Source organism: Corylus avellana, chromosome 3, assembly GCF_965113065.1.
Source record: "Corylus avellana chromosome 3, dhCorAvel1.hap1.2, whole genome shotgun sequence".
Classification (NCBI taxonomy): Eukaryota; Viridiplantae; Streptophyta; class Magnoliopsida; order Fagales; family Betulaceae; genus Corylus; species Corylus avellana.
In genome coordinates this window covers 23,561,739-23,578,184 of record NC_142492.1, presented here as the reverse complement: position 1 = coordinate 23,578,184, position 16,446 = coordinate 23,561,739, and the positions used below count along the sequence as shown (strand labels likewise).

The 16,446-nt window shown below is 41.7% G+C and overlaps 2 protein-coding genes across 3 annotated transcripts in view; both read left to right on the top strand.

Moving 5' to 3' along the window:
* Positions 1 to 16,446, top strand: part of LOC132174762 (pleckstrin homology (PH) domain-containing protein) — a 103,852-nt gene that overhangs the window by 79,490 nt on the left and 7,916 nt on the right. For both annotated transcript variants that reach the window (XM_059586429.2, XM_059586428.2), the window contains exons 47-56: positions 8,177 to 8,950; positions 9,050 to 9,123; positions 9,250 to 9,598; positions 9,685 to 9,783; positions 9,886 to 10,041; positions 10,586 to 10,767; positions 10,858 to 11,379; positions 12,381 to 12,558; positions 12,655 to 12,791; positions 13,747 to 13,873. In XM_059586429.2, the coding sequence (XP_059442412.2) occupies positions 8,177 to 8,950; positions 9,050 to 9,123; positions 9,250 to 9,598; positions 9,685 to 9,783; positions 9,886 to 10,041; positions 10,586 to 10,767; positions 10,858 to 11,379; positions 12,381 to 12,558; positions 12,655 to 12,791; positions 13,747 to 13,873 (2,598 nt within the window). The remainder of the gene's footprint in view (positions 1 to 8,176; positions 8,951 to 9,049; positions 9,124 to 9,249; positions 9,599 to 9,684; positions 9,784 to 9,885; positions 10,042 to 10,585; positions 10,768 to 10,857; positions 11,380 to 12,380; positions 12,559 to 12,654; positions 12,792 to 13,746; positions 13,874 to 16,446) is intronic.
* Positions 4,368 to 7,335, top strand: LOC148586970 (uncharacterized). Its single transcript, XM_088514101.1, has 3 exons — positions 4,368 to 4,921; positions 5,036 to 6,009; positions 6,091 to 7,335. Exons 1-3 carry the CDS (start codon positions 4,368 to 4,370, stop codon positions 7,269 to 7,271), a joined length of 2,709 nt encoding a protein of 902 aa, XP_088370227.1. The 3' UTR covers positions 7,272 to 7,335.

Genomic DNA, 16,446 nt, shown 5'->3' with positions numbered 1-16,446 from the left:
TCACTATCACACAAAAGAGATTCTTTCTCTTTTTCTTTTTTTTTTTTTTTTTTTTTTTTTTTTTGATAAGTAATGTAGTATATATCAAAAAAAGCGCAAAGCGCCTCTAAGTACACAATAATGTATACAAAGGAACCCAATCAAACACCCAGAAAAACCCAGAAAAAACCCAAACAAACCAATCAAAAACCCAGAAAAACCCAATCAAACCAAACACCCATCCAAAGGGGAATACAATAGACCCAACCAAACCCCAAGAAAAGCCCTAGTGCATCTCAGGGGGAAAAGAAAAAGCATTTTTCGATCCCAAAAAACCCCTCCGACGCCGGCCCTTCACCGGAGAGATGGAGCAATCCAGATTATTGAGCTCCCTCAACCCCTTAACCTTAGAAGCAGAAACTTCAACCTTAGGGGCAGAAACTTCAACCTCAGCAAGCAGGTCCTTGTTCTTATGCAGCTGCTTTGCGACTTTTTCCTTCACCCTCCGGGTATAAAACAGTTGGGACGAGGATATAGAGGAGTAAATGGGAGTACCACTCTCTGTCATGCGAGGAAAAGGACGGCTAAGATTCCTCCCCATCTCAGCCGCCCCATCGAGAAGGGAAGTAGTCGAGAGTGAAGTGCATCCCTGCGACGAGAACAAGGAGGTAGTAGCAGGGGAAAAGCCAACTTGAACCTCCACCGGCGCAGAGGGAACCAGAACAGGGTCCTTTCCCTTAGAAGACAAAGAATCCTTCAACACCACCGGAGCCGGAGAGACAGCTCTCGGACTCAAGAACCCACGACGAAACAAACCTTTCTCCGGAGAAGAAGGACGAACAACCAGCTCCTCCTCCCCCGAAAAAGGAACCTCCCTGCAAGAGCTCGCCGGAGAGTCCACCTCCCAAGGAACAGCGAAGGCCTCCTTGAGAATAGAAAGACGAGCCGAATCAGAAATCTCCGAAGACACAGTCGCACCCCGGCAGGTTTCAGGCATCGAAGAAAGAGAACCCTCCCAGTCCCTGCGCAACGTGCTCGCCTGTAAAGCCTCCGCAGAAAGGGAAAAAGTAGCCCCCTGAGAAGACCCGTCACCGGCAGACCCAACAATCTCGCCCAAAACTCGCACCGGAGAGAGAGAGAACACTGCCGGGGAAGACCCATCGCCGGAATCCAAACCGGTAACCTGCAAACTCAAAGAAGACCTAGCCAACGGCTCCAAACACTCTTCAGAGGCTAGAGGAATCCCAGCCGATACAGACTCCAAAGGTAATGAGAACGAGTTATGGACTGGATCTGAGAAATCCGGATCCAAGTACTGAACCGGATCCAAATTCTGACCCAAACCCACTTCAGAGACCGACCCGGAATCACAACCCAAAGCAGAAGTTGATAGGCCCAAAAAACGAACCCTTTTACTCCTGCGATTGGGCTTCGAGACAACCCCTGCACGGACCCGGTCCAACTTACGTTGGATTTGCCCTAGAAGCCTCAACAATCCACTAATACCGATCTTGCCCTTCTTCTTCTTCCTCAAACTCACTGACCCAGCCGCCTCCGCCAGAGGAGAAGACATGCTCTCCAACGCAGAGCAATCCACGGCAGAACGCAACCCCAAACCGTCATACTCCGAATCCCAACAAAACGACCCCGGAAGCAAATCGAGAGACCTCGGATACTCAACTGCTCTCGCCTCGACGCCCGAAGAAGATCGAAGGACATCCACGAAAGACCTCCTGGAATCGACCCCCAAAGAAGGACCATCCATTAGAAACCCCGCCGAAGATGGAACCCCCGACTCCGCCATACCATCCGACTCGATCTGTGCCGCCATCAGTTGCCGAAGCTCTCCCGCGAAACGCCGCCAGCCCCTCCCAAAACGTCCCTCCGGAAGCCAAATGACTCCCTTACGACCACCCTCAGCCAACACCGATACCTCCAAGAACCTTCCGGCCTTATTACCTCCCCCGTGGACCATCGTGGCCTTATCACCCTCACGGTAAGATTTGGCAATTTCTTCCTTCACCTGAACCTGAATCGCCGCTTCCACCGTTTCCACCAACCACGACGAACACCGAATGCTCGCGTAAATATACCCCACGAAACCTTTTCTCCTCTCCTCCAGACGAAGGTTAGGACACCCAACCTTTGCCGAAAGGCAGAAGGTTTTGGCTTCAAAAGAGAATCTGCGTTCCATACGCCGAACCCTAACGCGCAGCACCAGCCGCGCCACCGATCGCAGAAAAAAACTTGCAAAAATTCAAATTTTGAAATTCATCCGAGTCTAGAGAGAGAGAGAGAGACATTCTAGAGAGGGAGCCAAAAAAAATAGAGATTCTTTCTCAAAGGAGAAAACAAAAGCAAAGATAAGAATATGAACTTTGCTTTTGCTGAGACAAACAGTAGCTTTGTTTTCTCTCTTTTTCTGTGCCAATCCCTGTTTTTATCTCTCTTGAGACTTCTCCAAAAGGCTGTGTGGCACTTCCAAGAAAAAAGAAAAAATGATCTTACTATCGTACAGAAACCCACTCTCTCATTGTGCCACACGACTTACAAAACTGAGAAAAACCTGTTGTGCAGCTAGAAAGTCTCTTTGTGCAGCTCTGTTTCTTTTTGCTACACACAATACAAAGAATGGTCGAATACCTTTGTTTTATGGAAGTCGGCAAAGGATAAAAAGTCCAACACCAATTAGAAAGAATAAAAGCAGTGGGTCCAACATGACTTAATGAGAGTGAAAAGTCATACATCAACACTTCCATCATTTTACAGTTCTTTTTCTTTGGGAAAAGGAATTTTATCATTGAAAAAAAATTATTAAAGAAGGAAGCATAAGAAACCCTTCAAACGGAGTGGAAAGAGAGCACTGAAAATACCATAAGAAGTGGACGTATAAGGAGTACCAAATTTTTGGTGGGTTAAAATAGCCCCTACAGTGTTGCAGTGTGATGACTCCCTCTTAGCTATAAAATTTGCCACTTGTGTGAAACTTATCTGGCACGGTGGCACCTACTCTGTGTCTTAGGAGGCATGGTCTAAAATCTCTTGCATCACCATAATGTAAAAGAATGAACAACCATCAGGTCATAATAACAGGAAAGTTTCACCGGAGGAGCAACAGATGGCGCCGGAGAGGCAACAGATGGCGCCGGAGAGAGCTATGGAGACCGGCGAGGCAGGGGAGGGGTCGTTTCTGGCCACACGTCAGCTTCTGAGGGGGAGTCCCTCTCGCCAGAAGTCTGGTTTGGCCATGGGGGAGTGGGCTCAGCAAACTTGTCGGGGGGAGGTCAGGAATTTGGGTCGTCTGGATCAATTTGGGCAGGGAAGGGGGGACCCAACATCGGATTTGCAGTTTACTGGGTCTGATTTAGGATTGGATGGGGATACAGTGGCTGAAACAGCAGTTTTGGAGGATTTAGGGTCAGACACGACATCATCCAGCTGGGTAGTTGGAAACTGCCTCAAGTTTTGCCCACAAGTTGGAATTTCTGATGAGGGGAAAAAGGAGGAACTGGAAGCTTTATTCAATGCTATTGAAGCTTCTAGAAGGCAGTACGATTTGGAGTTGGGAGGTGGTTCTGCAGGTGTTAATGTACTCAAAGGACTCGAAGAAATTGAGAAAAGTGAGAGGGTTACTTTGGTGGATCATGAAGCTTAATATTGTAGTATGGAATGTGAGAGGGTTGAATGCCCTAAAAAAAAGGTTGCGCATTAGGGGTCTTTTGAAAGAATGGAAGGTTGATGTAGTGTGTTTGATAGAGACGAAGATGGAGACTATCTCCAAAGGAGTGATACATAGTCTTTGGGGAGGTCAACATGTGGGGTGGAAGGTTAAAGGCTCTAATGGTTTGTCGGGGGGGATGTTAATGATGTGGGATAGGAGGGTAGTGGAGTGTAAGGAGGAGTGTGTGGGACACTTCTCTTTGGCTTGCTCTTTTCAAAATGTAGAGGATAAATGGGTGTGGGCGTTTGGGGGAGTGTATGGACCGAATGAGGATATGGAGAGAAGGGCACTTTGGGAAGAGTTGGCTGGTTTGATTGAGATGTGGGAGGTTCCTTGGTGTTTGGGTGGGGATTTCAACATTGTACGCTTTCCTAGTGAGCGATCCAATGATTCTTATTACTCCTCGGGTATGATGGACTTCTCGGACTTCATTTCTGAGAATAATCTGGTGGATATTCCGATGATGGGGGGTCAATTTACTTGGTCTAATAATCAAGAAAATGAGAGTTGGTCGAGGATTGACCGGTTCTTGTTTTCTTCCGATTGGGAAGATCACTACCCAGCAGTTTCTCAAAGAAGACTTCAACGTCTGCTTTCGGATCATTTCCCTTTATTACTGGATTGTGGGACCCCTTGTGGAGGTAAGAAGAGTTTTAAATTCGAAAATATGTGGCTTAAGGCAGAGGGTTTTGTTGATAAGGTTGCGTCTTGGTGGGAGTCATATTCGTTTGAGGGTTTACCTAGCTTTGTGCTCGCTAGTAAATTAAAATCCCTTAAAGAGGACTTGAAAATATGGAATGAGGAGGTCTTTGGGGACATTGGGAGGAAAAAAAAGGAGTTATTGGGAGATATCCAGAAGTTGGATGAGTTGGCAGAATCAAGAGGGCTAGATCAAGAGGAGAAAATCCGGAAGACGGACAAGTTGAAAGATTTGGAGAATACTTTGTTGTGTGAAGAAATTCATTGGCGGCAGAAATCGAGAGCGTTGTGGCTCAAGGAGGGGGATCGGAATACTCGCTTTTTCCACAAGATGGCTAACTCTCACCGAAGGTACAACCGGGTGGAAGTGCTTCGCATTAATGGCATCTTATCTGGTGATCCAGTGGAGATAAAAGATCACATAGTGCAATATTATCAAAGTCTTTATTCGGAGCAAAGCTCTTGGCGCCCTAGAATGGATAACCAGCCATTTTTGTCCATAGAAGAGGAGGACACTAGGTGGTTAGAAAGAGACTTTGAGGAAAAGGAGGTTTGGGAGGTGGTAAAAGGTATGGATGGTGATAAGGCTCCGGGTCCAGACGGCTTTTCCATGGCTTTTTTTCAAGCTTGCTGGAGTATTATCAAGCAAGATGTCATGGCGGTTCTTGCAGAGTTCCATCGCAGGCGTCAATTGGTGAAGAGCTTGAATGCAACCTTTATTTCCCTGATTCCAAAGAAGGCAGATGCGGTGGAGATGAAGGACTTTCGGCCTATTAGTCTGGTGGGAGGGGTGTATAAAATTGTGTCGAAGGTTCTTGCTAGTAGGATGAAAACTGTGTTGGGTAAGGTCATTTCCTATTCTCAAAATGCTTTTATTGGGGGCAGGCAAATCCTAGATTCCGTTCTTATTGCAAACGAATGTGTGGATAGTCGCATGAAATCAGGGGTGCCAGGTGTCCTTTGTAAATTGGATTTGGAAAAGGCCTATGACCATGTAAATTGGGACTTTGTTTTGTATTTGCTGCATAGATGTGGTTTTGGGGAAAGGTGGAGGGATTGGATAGAATGGTGTATTAAGACGGTAAGATTCTCCATTCTTGTGAATGGTTCTCCGGAAGGTTTCTTTAACAGTTCAAGGGGAATCAGGCAAGGGGATCCTCTCTCACCGTTATTGTTTGTGCTTGTTATGGAGGCTTTGAGTAAGATGGTGAATGCGACGGTTGACCAAGGCCTTTTGACTGGTTTTTCGGTGGGCAATAGGGTCTTGTCGGAGTTGATGATTTCTCACTCCTTATTTGCGGATGATACTTTGATTTTTTGTGAAGATTCCATCGAGCAAATCCGGTATGTTCGTCTCATTCTCTTATGTTTTGAAGCTGTTTCGGGTTTGAGAGTGAATCTTGGGAAATCGAAGATTGTGGCTATTGGTGAGGTGGAGAATATTGGGGGTTTAGCTAACATTCTTGGATGTAGTGTTGCCGATTTGCCTATGAAGTATTTGGGCCTCCCTCTAGGGGCGTCTTATAAGGATACGGTTATGTGGAATGAAGTGATCGAAAAGATGGAGCGTCAGATGGCAGGTTGGAAGAGAATGTACCTCTCTAAAGGAGGTCGTTTAACCCTCATTAAGAGCACTTTGGCTAACCTCCCGACTTACTTTTTATCTCTATTTCCGATTCCTGCTAGTGTAGCCAAAAGGATTGAGAAAGTCCAGAGAGATTTCTTGTGGGGAGGAATGGGGGATGAGCCCAAGATGCATCTAGTAAGCTGGGACCAAGTTTGTACCCCTATTCGTTATGGTGGGCTTGGTATTCGGAAGATGCATCAGTTTAACCAAGCTCTCTTGGGGAAATGGCTTTGGAGATATGCAAATGAGAACGAGGCGCTTTGGTGTAAGTTGATCAAAGCTAAGTATGAAGACCAAGAAGGTGGGTGGTGCACGAAGGAGGTTTCGGGCTCTCATGGTGTGGGGCTTTGGAAGCATATTCGGAGAGGATGGAATTTCTTTGCCAATAGTACTCGGTTTGAGGTGGGGGAGGGTTCAAAAGTCCGTTTTTGGCATGATATTTGGTGTGGGGACAGTTCTTTAAAGCAAGATTTTCCATCCTTATACAGTATCGCCAGAAACAAAGAAGCTTGGGTGAAGGATAACTTTTTTGGAAGGAATGGGGTTGTTGAGTGGAATGTCATTTTCATACGATCGGTACAAGATTGGGAGATGGATTTGGTTTCTCCTTTTTTTGATCGGTTGTATTCTTGCAAGGTTTCCCTAGGCAACGTAGATCGTATTTGCTGGGCGCCGTCCAAGAAGGGCAAGTTTGAGGTGAAATCGTTCTATAAGACCTTGGCCATTTCTAACCAAGAGGAGTTTCCTTGGAAGAGCATATGGGGTACTAAGGCGCCTCAGCGGGTGGCTTTTTTTGGGTGGACAGCAGCCTTAGGCAAAATTTTGACTCATGATATGCTTCGTAGGAGGAACATAGTGGTTGTGGAGTGGTGTTGTATGTGCAAGAAGACCGGAGAGTCAGCCGATCATCTTCTTCTCCACTGTGAGCTTGCAAGTGCTCTTTGGCACATGATTTTTCAGCGGTTCGGGTTGCTTTGGGTCATGCCTAGCCGGGTGAGGGCCTTTTTTGCTAGTTGGTGGTCGGGAGGTCGCTCTCGAAGCGCGGTTGTTTGGAAGATGATCCCTCTGTGTCTTATGTGGTGTATTTGGAATGAACGAAATGCTAGATGTTTTGAAAATTCCACTAGGACCATAGAGGAATTGACTCATTTCTTCTTCTGTACTCTTTACTCTTGGACGGCCGCTTGGCTAGCTCCTTTAGTGATTAGTTTCTCTGATTTTCTTTTTCATTTCTCTCCCTCCTAGGCGCTCTCAGTTTATACTTCCCGTGTATATGGGTTGCGCCCCTTTGCGCTCTTTTATATCATCATCATTACTTATCAAAAAAAAACAGGAAAGTTACTCCTTTTTTTTTTTGATAAGTAATGTAGTATATATCAAAAAAAGCGCAAAGCGCCTCTAAGTACACAATAATGTATACAAAGGAACCCAAACAAACACCCAGAAAAACCCAGAAAAAAACCAAACAAACCAATCAAAAACCCAGAAAAACCCAATCAAACCAAACACCCATCCAAAGGGGAATACAAGAGACCCAACCAAACAGGAAAGTTACTCCTAATATCAGATCATTTGAATCCATGAATGAGGCGTCTAACTCTAAAAGATCCAATCCCCATACTTTCATTTCTACCATTTACTTGAGTAGTAAAAATATAATGTTGTATACCTACTGAATCTTTGAAGACTCCTTTTTAATGTAAAAGAATGAAAGTCAGGAAAGTCAGCTTCCCTGACTTTCTTTTTATGTTCTCTTTTTATTTTTCTTCTTCTTAGTCGCTCTCTTGTATACTCCCTGTGTACTAGGGTTGTGCCCCTCGGTGCTTTTGATTAATACTTCTTTACTTATCAAAAAAAAAAGAATGAAGAGCCACCAATTCATAATGGATATAGGGATTCATATTGAATATAATCAGAAATTCTAGCTTGAACTTAACCTAGAAAAAGGATCATTCTATCCTATTTTGAAAATATGCTACCAATCAATCCGTGCAGAAACTGTGTTTTCAAACTAGCATACAGTAATTCCAGCTTTTTAGTTCTAACAGTCACATAATTTAGAAGTTATTTCAGAACCATGGCACTTTTAGAAATTTCAATGACTGAATTTGGAGCTGCTGGCATGTGTCTAATCTCCATCAGTTATGCAGGCAATCTCTGGAGTTGAGCTACCATCTGGTTGGGAATGGATTGATGATTGGCATTTGGACGAGACATCTAATAATTATCCTGATGGTTGGGCTTATGCACAAGATGTTCAAAGTCTAAAATGGCCTGATTCTCTTGATACTTCGAAGTTTGTGAACCATGCAAGGCAAAGGAGATGGATCAGAAGTAGGAAACAGATATCATTTGAGTTAAAGCAGGACATATCTATTGGACTATTGAAACCCGGAGACACTGTGCCCCTTCCTCTCTCTGGCTTGTTGCAATCTGGAATGTATGTCTTGCAATTAAGGCCTTCTCATCCTACGAATTCTAATGAGTATGCTTGGAGTTCTGTAGTGGATAGGCCTGGTGAACTAGAGGATTCTGATAACACAAAAGTAAGTTCTGAAATATGTTTGTCAACTCTTATTGAGACCGAGGAACTGTTATACTGCACCCAGATAAGTGGAACTTCATCAAGTGGTTCCCATAAATTGTGGTTCTGCTTGAGCATACATGCGACAGAGATTGCGAAAGACATTCATTCTGATCCTATTCAGGACTGGACTCTTGTCGTAAAGTCCCCATTGTCTATTAGCAATTTTCTTCCCCTTGCAGCTGAATATTCTGTTCTTGAGATGCAACCAAGTGGTCATTTTGTTGCCTGCTCTAGAGGAATATTTGGTCCAGGAAAAACTGTAAAGGTTTACAGTGCTGACATAAGAAATCCTTTGTTTTTTTCACTGCTTCCGCAAAGAGGATGGCTGCCTATACATGTAAGATTTCTAGTCCTTGTTCTCTAGTGCTGCAATGCTGTCTTTATCGTGATATGATCGTAATCACATTTGACCCTTGCATTTTTTGGGTTGTCATAGGAAGCTGTTCCTATATCTGATCCTCATGGAGTTCCATCCAAAACAATAAGTTTGAGAAGTTCAATATCTGGAAGGTTCTAATAGATGCTACCTTATTTATCTCAAATTTATTAAGTTTTGTTTATTTTTAAATTTTTGCTTATATATTGAAGTCTTTTCTTTATGTTGTCTAATGTGCTCCTAAACTATGGCATATACAGGATTGTTCAAATCATTCTTGAACAAAATTATGACAAAGAACGACCATTGCTGGCAAAGATCATTAGAGTCTATGCTCCTTATTGGTTTGCAGTTGTTAGATGTCCCCCACTTACATTCAGGCTTCTAGATTTGCCAGGAAAGAAACATACATGGAAGTTTTCTTTTCCTTTTCAGTCTAAGAAAACAAATGAAGTATTATTTGAGGAAATAACTGAAGAGGAAATATTTGAAGGTCATACAATAGCTTCTGCTTTGAATTTTAATACATTGGGACTTTCGGTGTCTATTGCTCAATCTGGCGAGGAACGGTTTGGACCTGTTAAAAATCTTTCTCCCCTTGGTGACATGGTATTGCCTATATCAATCTTATATGATGACATAATATTTAAGCAAGGAGAGAATGTTTGTTAAGGTCACATTTCTTTTCTTGTTAGGATGGATCATTGGATCTCTATGCATATGATGCTGATGGCAATTGCATACAGCTTTTTATTTCTACAAAACCATGCACATATCAATCTGTTCCTACGAAGGTAATTAAGAAGTTAGGAGCTTCTTATTCATAATGTTATCTAGTTGTTGACTTTTCTCTGGGCTATGTAAATGTTGTTTTTGACTTACTATCCTCTTCTTAGGTCATTTCTATTCGACCATTCATTACATTTACAAACAGACTTGGCCAAGACATGTTTATTAAGTTTTGCAGTGAAGATGAACCAAAGGTTCTTTGCACGTCTGATTCAAGAATTTCCTTTGTACATCGTGAAACCGGCAGTTTAGATAAACTTCAGGTTAGGGGACTGGTTATTGCTTCAATACTGTCAACCTCTTCTGCATGTTTCGCCACTCATCCTTGTGGCTTTACTTTTTTACTGAGTTTCTCACCTTTGTATTTAGCTCAATATATTACATTTATTGTTGGATCTCTATCTCCTTTACCCTTCCTTGAATGATAGTAACTGTCAAAGTTGATATTATATGGAGTTTTAAATGCTTCGCGACATTGGCATTTTTTTGGTAAGCAACTTGATAGTTTTTAGCAAGAGAATGAAGTTGTTTGTGGTGGGAAGGCTCTATTAGTTGGAGCATATAATGTCTCCCATGATAAGTGTGAGATTCCTGTGTTAGAGTGGCTCTAATAGTATTACATGATGGTGTAAGTGTTTTCTTCCAATCCTGATATATTAAGGCACTGTGGTTTGTATTTGAATTTTTTTTCTTCAGAATCACTAAATTTAATGTGCAAAAAATATCTGATTCATGATTAACATACCTGCAATGATCATATGATAATCATAGAAAACTTACTTGTTGAGTTCTCATGACATACCATAGGTCCGACTAGATGATACCAATTGGTCATTTCCTGTTCAAATTGTAAAAGAGGATACCATTTGCCTGGTTTTGAGGGGGCATAATGGTAATAGGAGATTTTTGAGGACAGAAATTCGGGGCTATGAAGAAGGATCACGTTTTATCGTTGTATTCCGTCTTGGACCAACCAATGGTCCTATCAGGTATATTTCTGTCATGTTTGCTATGTACTACTTAACCTAGTATTTCTATATATGTAGAGTGACTAGCATGCAAAATATTTTCTTGAACAGAATTGAGAATAGAGCACTTGGCAAAATAATCAGCATTCGCCAGTCTGGATTTGGTGAAGATGCCTGGATTCAGCTGCAACCTCTTTCAACCACAAATTTCTCTTGGGAGGATCCATATGGCCTAAAATTTATAGATGCTAAGGTTGTTGGTAATGATAGCGGTAGCATATGGAAACTTGATCTGGAAAGGACAGGGTTAATTTCTGCAGACGAACCAGAACTAGGATTGCAGTTCCTAGTTGTTGAAATGGGTGATATCAAGGTTGCCAGGTTCATGGATGACAGGAAATCGGGGTCAAGTTCTCATAAAGAGATTAGGTATCCATCGCATTCTGGAATCTTTGGAAATATTCACATGCAGAGCAAGAAGCAAAACAATGCTGCACCTATAGAGATTATCATCGAACTGAGAGTTTTTGGGGTTTCTGTTATTGACCATAGACCTAAAGAGCTTTCCTACTTGTACTTGGAGAGAGTTTTCATGTCATATTCAACTGGCTATGATGGTGGGACAGCCAGCAGGTAAGAGCCATTTTATGCATGTGTTAATTCTATTCCCTTGACCCGAGGCACAGAAAAAAAAAAAAAAAAAAAAATCATGATGTCTTCTTCTCTGTCGGCACAATAAGCTTGTGGGTGTTTACACCATGATTGAACTAAAAGAGAGTCCGGTAGTTCTGCAAGATGGACATCACTGATTTTATGCTTTTCTTTCTCTCCTTTTGGGTGGTAGTAGACCATGTGACATTGTGGAGCTTTGCATGGTTCTGTTGTTTGGTTGGGGGCAGTCCACTCATCGACAACCTTAGCTTTGTTTAGTTCTTTCAATAGCTTTTGCATGTCTTTTAGAAATAAAGTACTGATTATGTGAAAACTAGTACATTTAGTTGGATATGTAAGGAGAGGACGCTAAGGGTCATGGAGCTGCAAATTTATCCTTTTTTTTCCATCATTTTGGCTCAACTGGTACCAGTCCTATGCTATTTTAAATTTATGTCAATATCATTGAGGCATCACTGTAAACCTTTTTTTTTTTTTGAGTGGTCTCAAGTGGGGGAGGGAAGAGTCGAACCAGTGACCACTGTTTCACAAGCCTGAACCTACCCTTTTCCACCGAGCTATCACTTAGGGTTAAGGCAGTGGCGTGACTCTGGAATGGCTTTAGGTTTTTTTTCTTTTTTCGCCTTACGGAAAACTATCTGTTTAGATCTTTACAATCAAAACATCTGTCTTCTATAATTAGTATATTCTTTAGTAGAAACTTCAGATGAACTTCATTATGAGTAATCATGCTATATACATAAACAGTTGTGGATAATAATGAGATAATATCCTGTTTTTTATTTATCAAAAAAATAATGAGATGATATCCTTCCATATAGGATAAGAGAAGTTTTTCTATTACACTTTTTACTGTTCACTTTTCTCCATTTAATTGAGGCCTTGCTTCTATTAATTTTTTAATTAATTTCAAAGATGATGCTTCCAGTAGACAACCTCTGTTTGTCTTTTGTTTGTGCCAGGTTCAAGCTGATACTGGGTCATCTGCAGCTTGACAACCAACTCCCACTAACAGTAATGCCAGTGCTCTTGGCACCTGATCAGACCCCTGATGTGAATCATCCAGTATTCAAGATGACTATTACAATACGCAACGAGAGTCCTGATGGCATCCAGGTGTACCCATATGTTTATATACGGGTAATGCTTCACTAAGAAGATGCTTAGAATGTGCTTTCTTCAATGTATGCATGAAGGTATATGTCCATCTCATCAATACCTATTTTGACATAATAGGTAACCGAGAAGAGTTGGAGGCTAAATATTCATGAACCAATTATTTGGGCAACGGTGGATTTTTACAAGAATCTTCAGCTAGATCGTATACCCCAAAGTTCAAATGTCACAGAAGTCGATCCTGAGATACGTATCGAGTAAGAATCTGATTTTCTTCCCACAAATCACAATTATCTACCAAAAGTGAAATTTTGCTATAGATTGTCCAAAAGATTGCCTAACACGCAATTTAGTCAAAATTGTTAGCTGACTAATGGCTGAGATCGGTGTTGTTTGCCATAATATCCAGCTCCTGTGTTAGTCTTCATGATTTCTGTTTTATCATGTTTCTCTTTCATGTATGGTTGTCTAGATCCAAATGTTAAAGTATTGATTAAATGATAAAATTTATCCATTCCTATTAACTTAAGCTTTTGGGATTAGTAGTGATTTAACATAGTATTAGAGCAGAGGCCCTGAATTAGAACCTTGTTTCCCTCCTTCACCTCCCATTTCAATTAAATATTCTACATGTTGGACCTTTCCTATTAAAAGGGAATTTGAGCCCACACCTGAGGGAGAATATTGAACTATTGATTAATTGATTAAATTTACTCTTTCCTATTAGCTTAAGATTTTAGGATAAGTAGTAATTTAACACTAAATACCAGAAAATTTAGTTGGTTGACTATCTAAGACTTGTATGAGAGCTAAAGTTTCTTTCTCTCTCTCTCTCTCCCTCTCTCTCTCACACACACACTTTTTACCTATGGCTATTTACAATTTCCTTCCTTTGTATCATAAAGTGTGATTATAAAAAATAAAAATGTCTTCAATGCTTCAATAAAACTTGCCATCTCAGCAATGATGCTAACTTGGCAGTTTTTCTTGCATAAACTCGTCCTGCAGACTTTTGACCATGCTGTGTGCATGGGATGCTTCTGTTAAGATACTTGGATCATCAGACTCGTGTTAATTGCTCAAAAATAGACTCACATGTTGGAATTATTGCTATTCTGAGTTGCGATGCAAGAATAGTAGTACGTCTACTAGTGGTAAAATAATATTTTGCGAATAGATTTGGAGATCTTATGATATGTTTTTTTTTTTCAGCCTAATTGATGTTTCAGAAGTGAGGCTGAAGGTGTCACTAGAGACAGCACCAGCTCAGAGACCACATGGGATTCTAGGAATTTGGAGCCCCATATTGTCAGCTATTGGAAACACATTCAAGATTCAGGTAGGTGGCTAACTTATCTGGGCAGCCAGATTGCTTCCATATTGCATATTCAAATTCTTCTATGCTATTTATAATGGGATGTAAGATGTTCACCAATGTTCAATTTTCCCTTTTTTGGTTTGGAGTGGATTTACTTAAACAAGATACGCCAAAGGTTAGATGATACTTTTAGCTTTTGGTGTGCTTTACATGCATTTGGCCGACAACTTAATCTAAACTTTACAATTATTAATAAGGTGAAAATTTCTAAAATTACCTTTATTTTATATTAAGAGAAATGCTACTCAGCATTCTCAAGTAGCATTCTCCTAGTATTCTTGTCTGTGGCACATTCACATCTACTTGTTCTTTTAAAAGAAAAAAGCAAAACAAAAGCAAAAAAAAACAAAGAGAATGCTAGGAGAATGATACCTGAGAATGTTGAGTAGCATTTCTCTTTATATTAAAGAAGACAACTTTTAATGAGATTTTTGTTTGCTTCTAAGAGAAGATAAGAGTAATATAAGAAATTGATTAAGAGTACTTTGGGATGTCTAAAAATGGAAAGTGAAACATTTAAGTTGTGATGGAGGGATTATTTTGTTTCCAATAGCAAATCCGGTATGTTCGTCTCATTCTCTTATGTTTTGAAGCTGTTTCGGGTTTGAGAGTGAATCTGGGAGAGTCAAAGATTGTGGCCATTGGTGAGGTGGAGAACATTGGGGTTTTAGCTAATATCCATGGGTGTAGTGTTGCCAAGTTGCCTATGAAGTATTTGGGTCTCCCTCTTGGGGCGCCGTATAAGGATACGATTATGTGGAATGAAGTGATCGAAAAGATGGAGCGTCAGATGGCAGGTTGAAAGAGAATGTATCTTTCTAAAGGAGGTCATTTAACTCTCATTAAGAGCACTTTGGCTAATCTTCCGACTTACTTTTTGTCTTTGTTTCCGATTCCAGTTAGTGTAGCTAAAAGAATTGAGAAAGTCCAAAGAGATTTCTTGTGGGGAGGAATGGGAGATGAGCCTAAGTTGCATCTTGTAAGTTGGAACCAAGTTTGCCGCCCTCTACGCTTTGGTGGTCTTGGCATTCGGAAGTTGCACCAGTTTAATCAAGCTCTTTTGGGGAAATGGCTTTGGAGATACGCAAATGAGAACGGGGCTCTTTGGTGTAAGCTGATCAAAGCTAAGTATGAAGACCAAGAAGGTGGGTGGTGCACGAAGGAGGTTCGGGTTCTCATGGTGTGGGTCTATGGAAGCATATTCGTAAAGGGTGGAATTTTTTTGCCAAAGGTATTCGGTTTGAGGTGGGGGAGGGTTCGAAAGTTCGATTTTGGCATGATATTTGGTGTGGAGACAATTCTTTGAAGCAAGTCTTCCCGTCCTTATTCAGTATCGCCAGACACAAAGAAGCTTGGGTGAAGGATAATTTTGTGGGGAGGAATGGGATTGTTGAGTGGGATGTCATTTTTATTTGATCGGTCCAAGATTGGGAGATGGATTTGGTTTCTCCTTTTTTTGATCGGTTGTATTCTTGCAAGGTTTCCCTAGGCAGTGTAGATCGTATTTGCTGGTCTTCTTCTAAGAAGGGCAAGTTCGAGGTTAAGTCGTTCTACAAGGCCGTGTCCATTTCTAATCAAGAGGAGTTTCCTTGGAAGAGCATCTGGCGTACTAAGGCGCCCCAGGGAGTGGCTTTTTTCGGGTAGACTGCGACTTTAGGCAAAATTTTGACTCACGATACACTGCGTAAGAGAAACATAGTGGTAGTGGAGTGGTGTTGTATGTGCAAGAAGACCGAAGAGTCAGTCGATCACCTTCTTCTCCACTGTGAGCTCGCAAGTACTCTTTGGCACACGATTTTTAAGTGGTTTGGGTTGCATTGGGTCATGCCTTGCAGGGTGAGGGCCTTGTTTGATAGCTCGTGGTCGGGAGGGCGATCTCGAAGCGCGGTTGTGTGGAAGATGATCCCTCTGTGTCTTATGTGGTGTATTTGGAATAAAAGAAATGCTAGATGTTTTGAAAATTCCACTAAGACCATAGAGAAATTGACTCATTTTTTCTTCCTTACTCTTTACTTTTGGACGGCCGCTTGGCTAGCTCCTTTAGTGATTAGTTTTTCCGATTTTCTTTTTCATTTCTTTCCCTCATAGGCGCTCTCTGTTTATACTTTTCGTGTATGTGGGTTGCGCCCCTTTGCGCTTTTTATATCATTATTACTTATCAAAAAAAAAAAATAGCAAGCTATGCATGACACCTTAGAAGTGCCTTAAGTGAACCCAGCGGAATGACCCAAATTCACTTGTGGAAGCCTTCCCCCCGACTGCATCCTGAGTAGGGGTTGGCATTGATTTGATTGGGCCAGAAACCCTTCATTCCGACTTTCCGACTTGATAGAAGTCGGAAACCAAAATCTTAATCCGAGCCTACCTGCATATTAGGAGGGTTCTGAGCCAAGTGGATGCCAATAACGATCTTCAGCTTGGAAGCTGGGTCAGATGTATGTGTGTGCAACATAGGCAGTGGAGGCCAGTGGAGTCATCGGTCCAAGCAGATATCTGCTTGCCCAAGTCTTTTTTGGTGGAGTCCTCGGCCACTG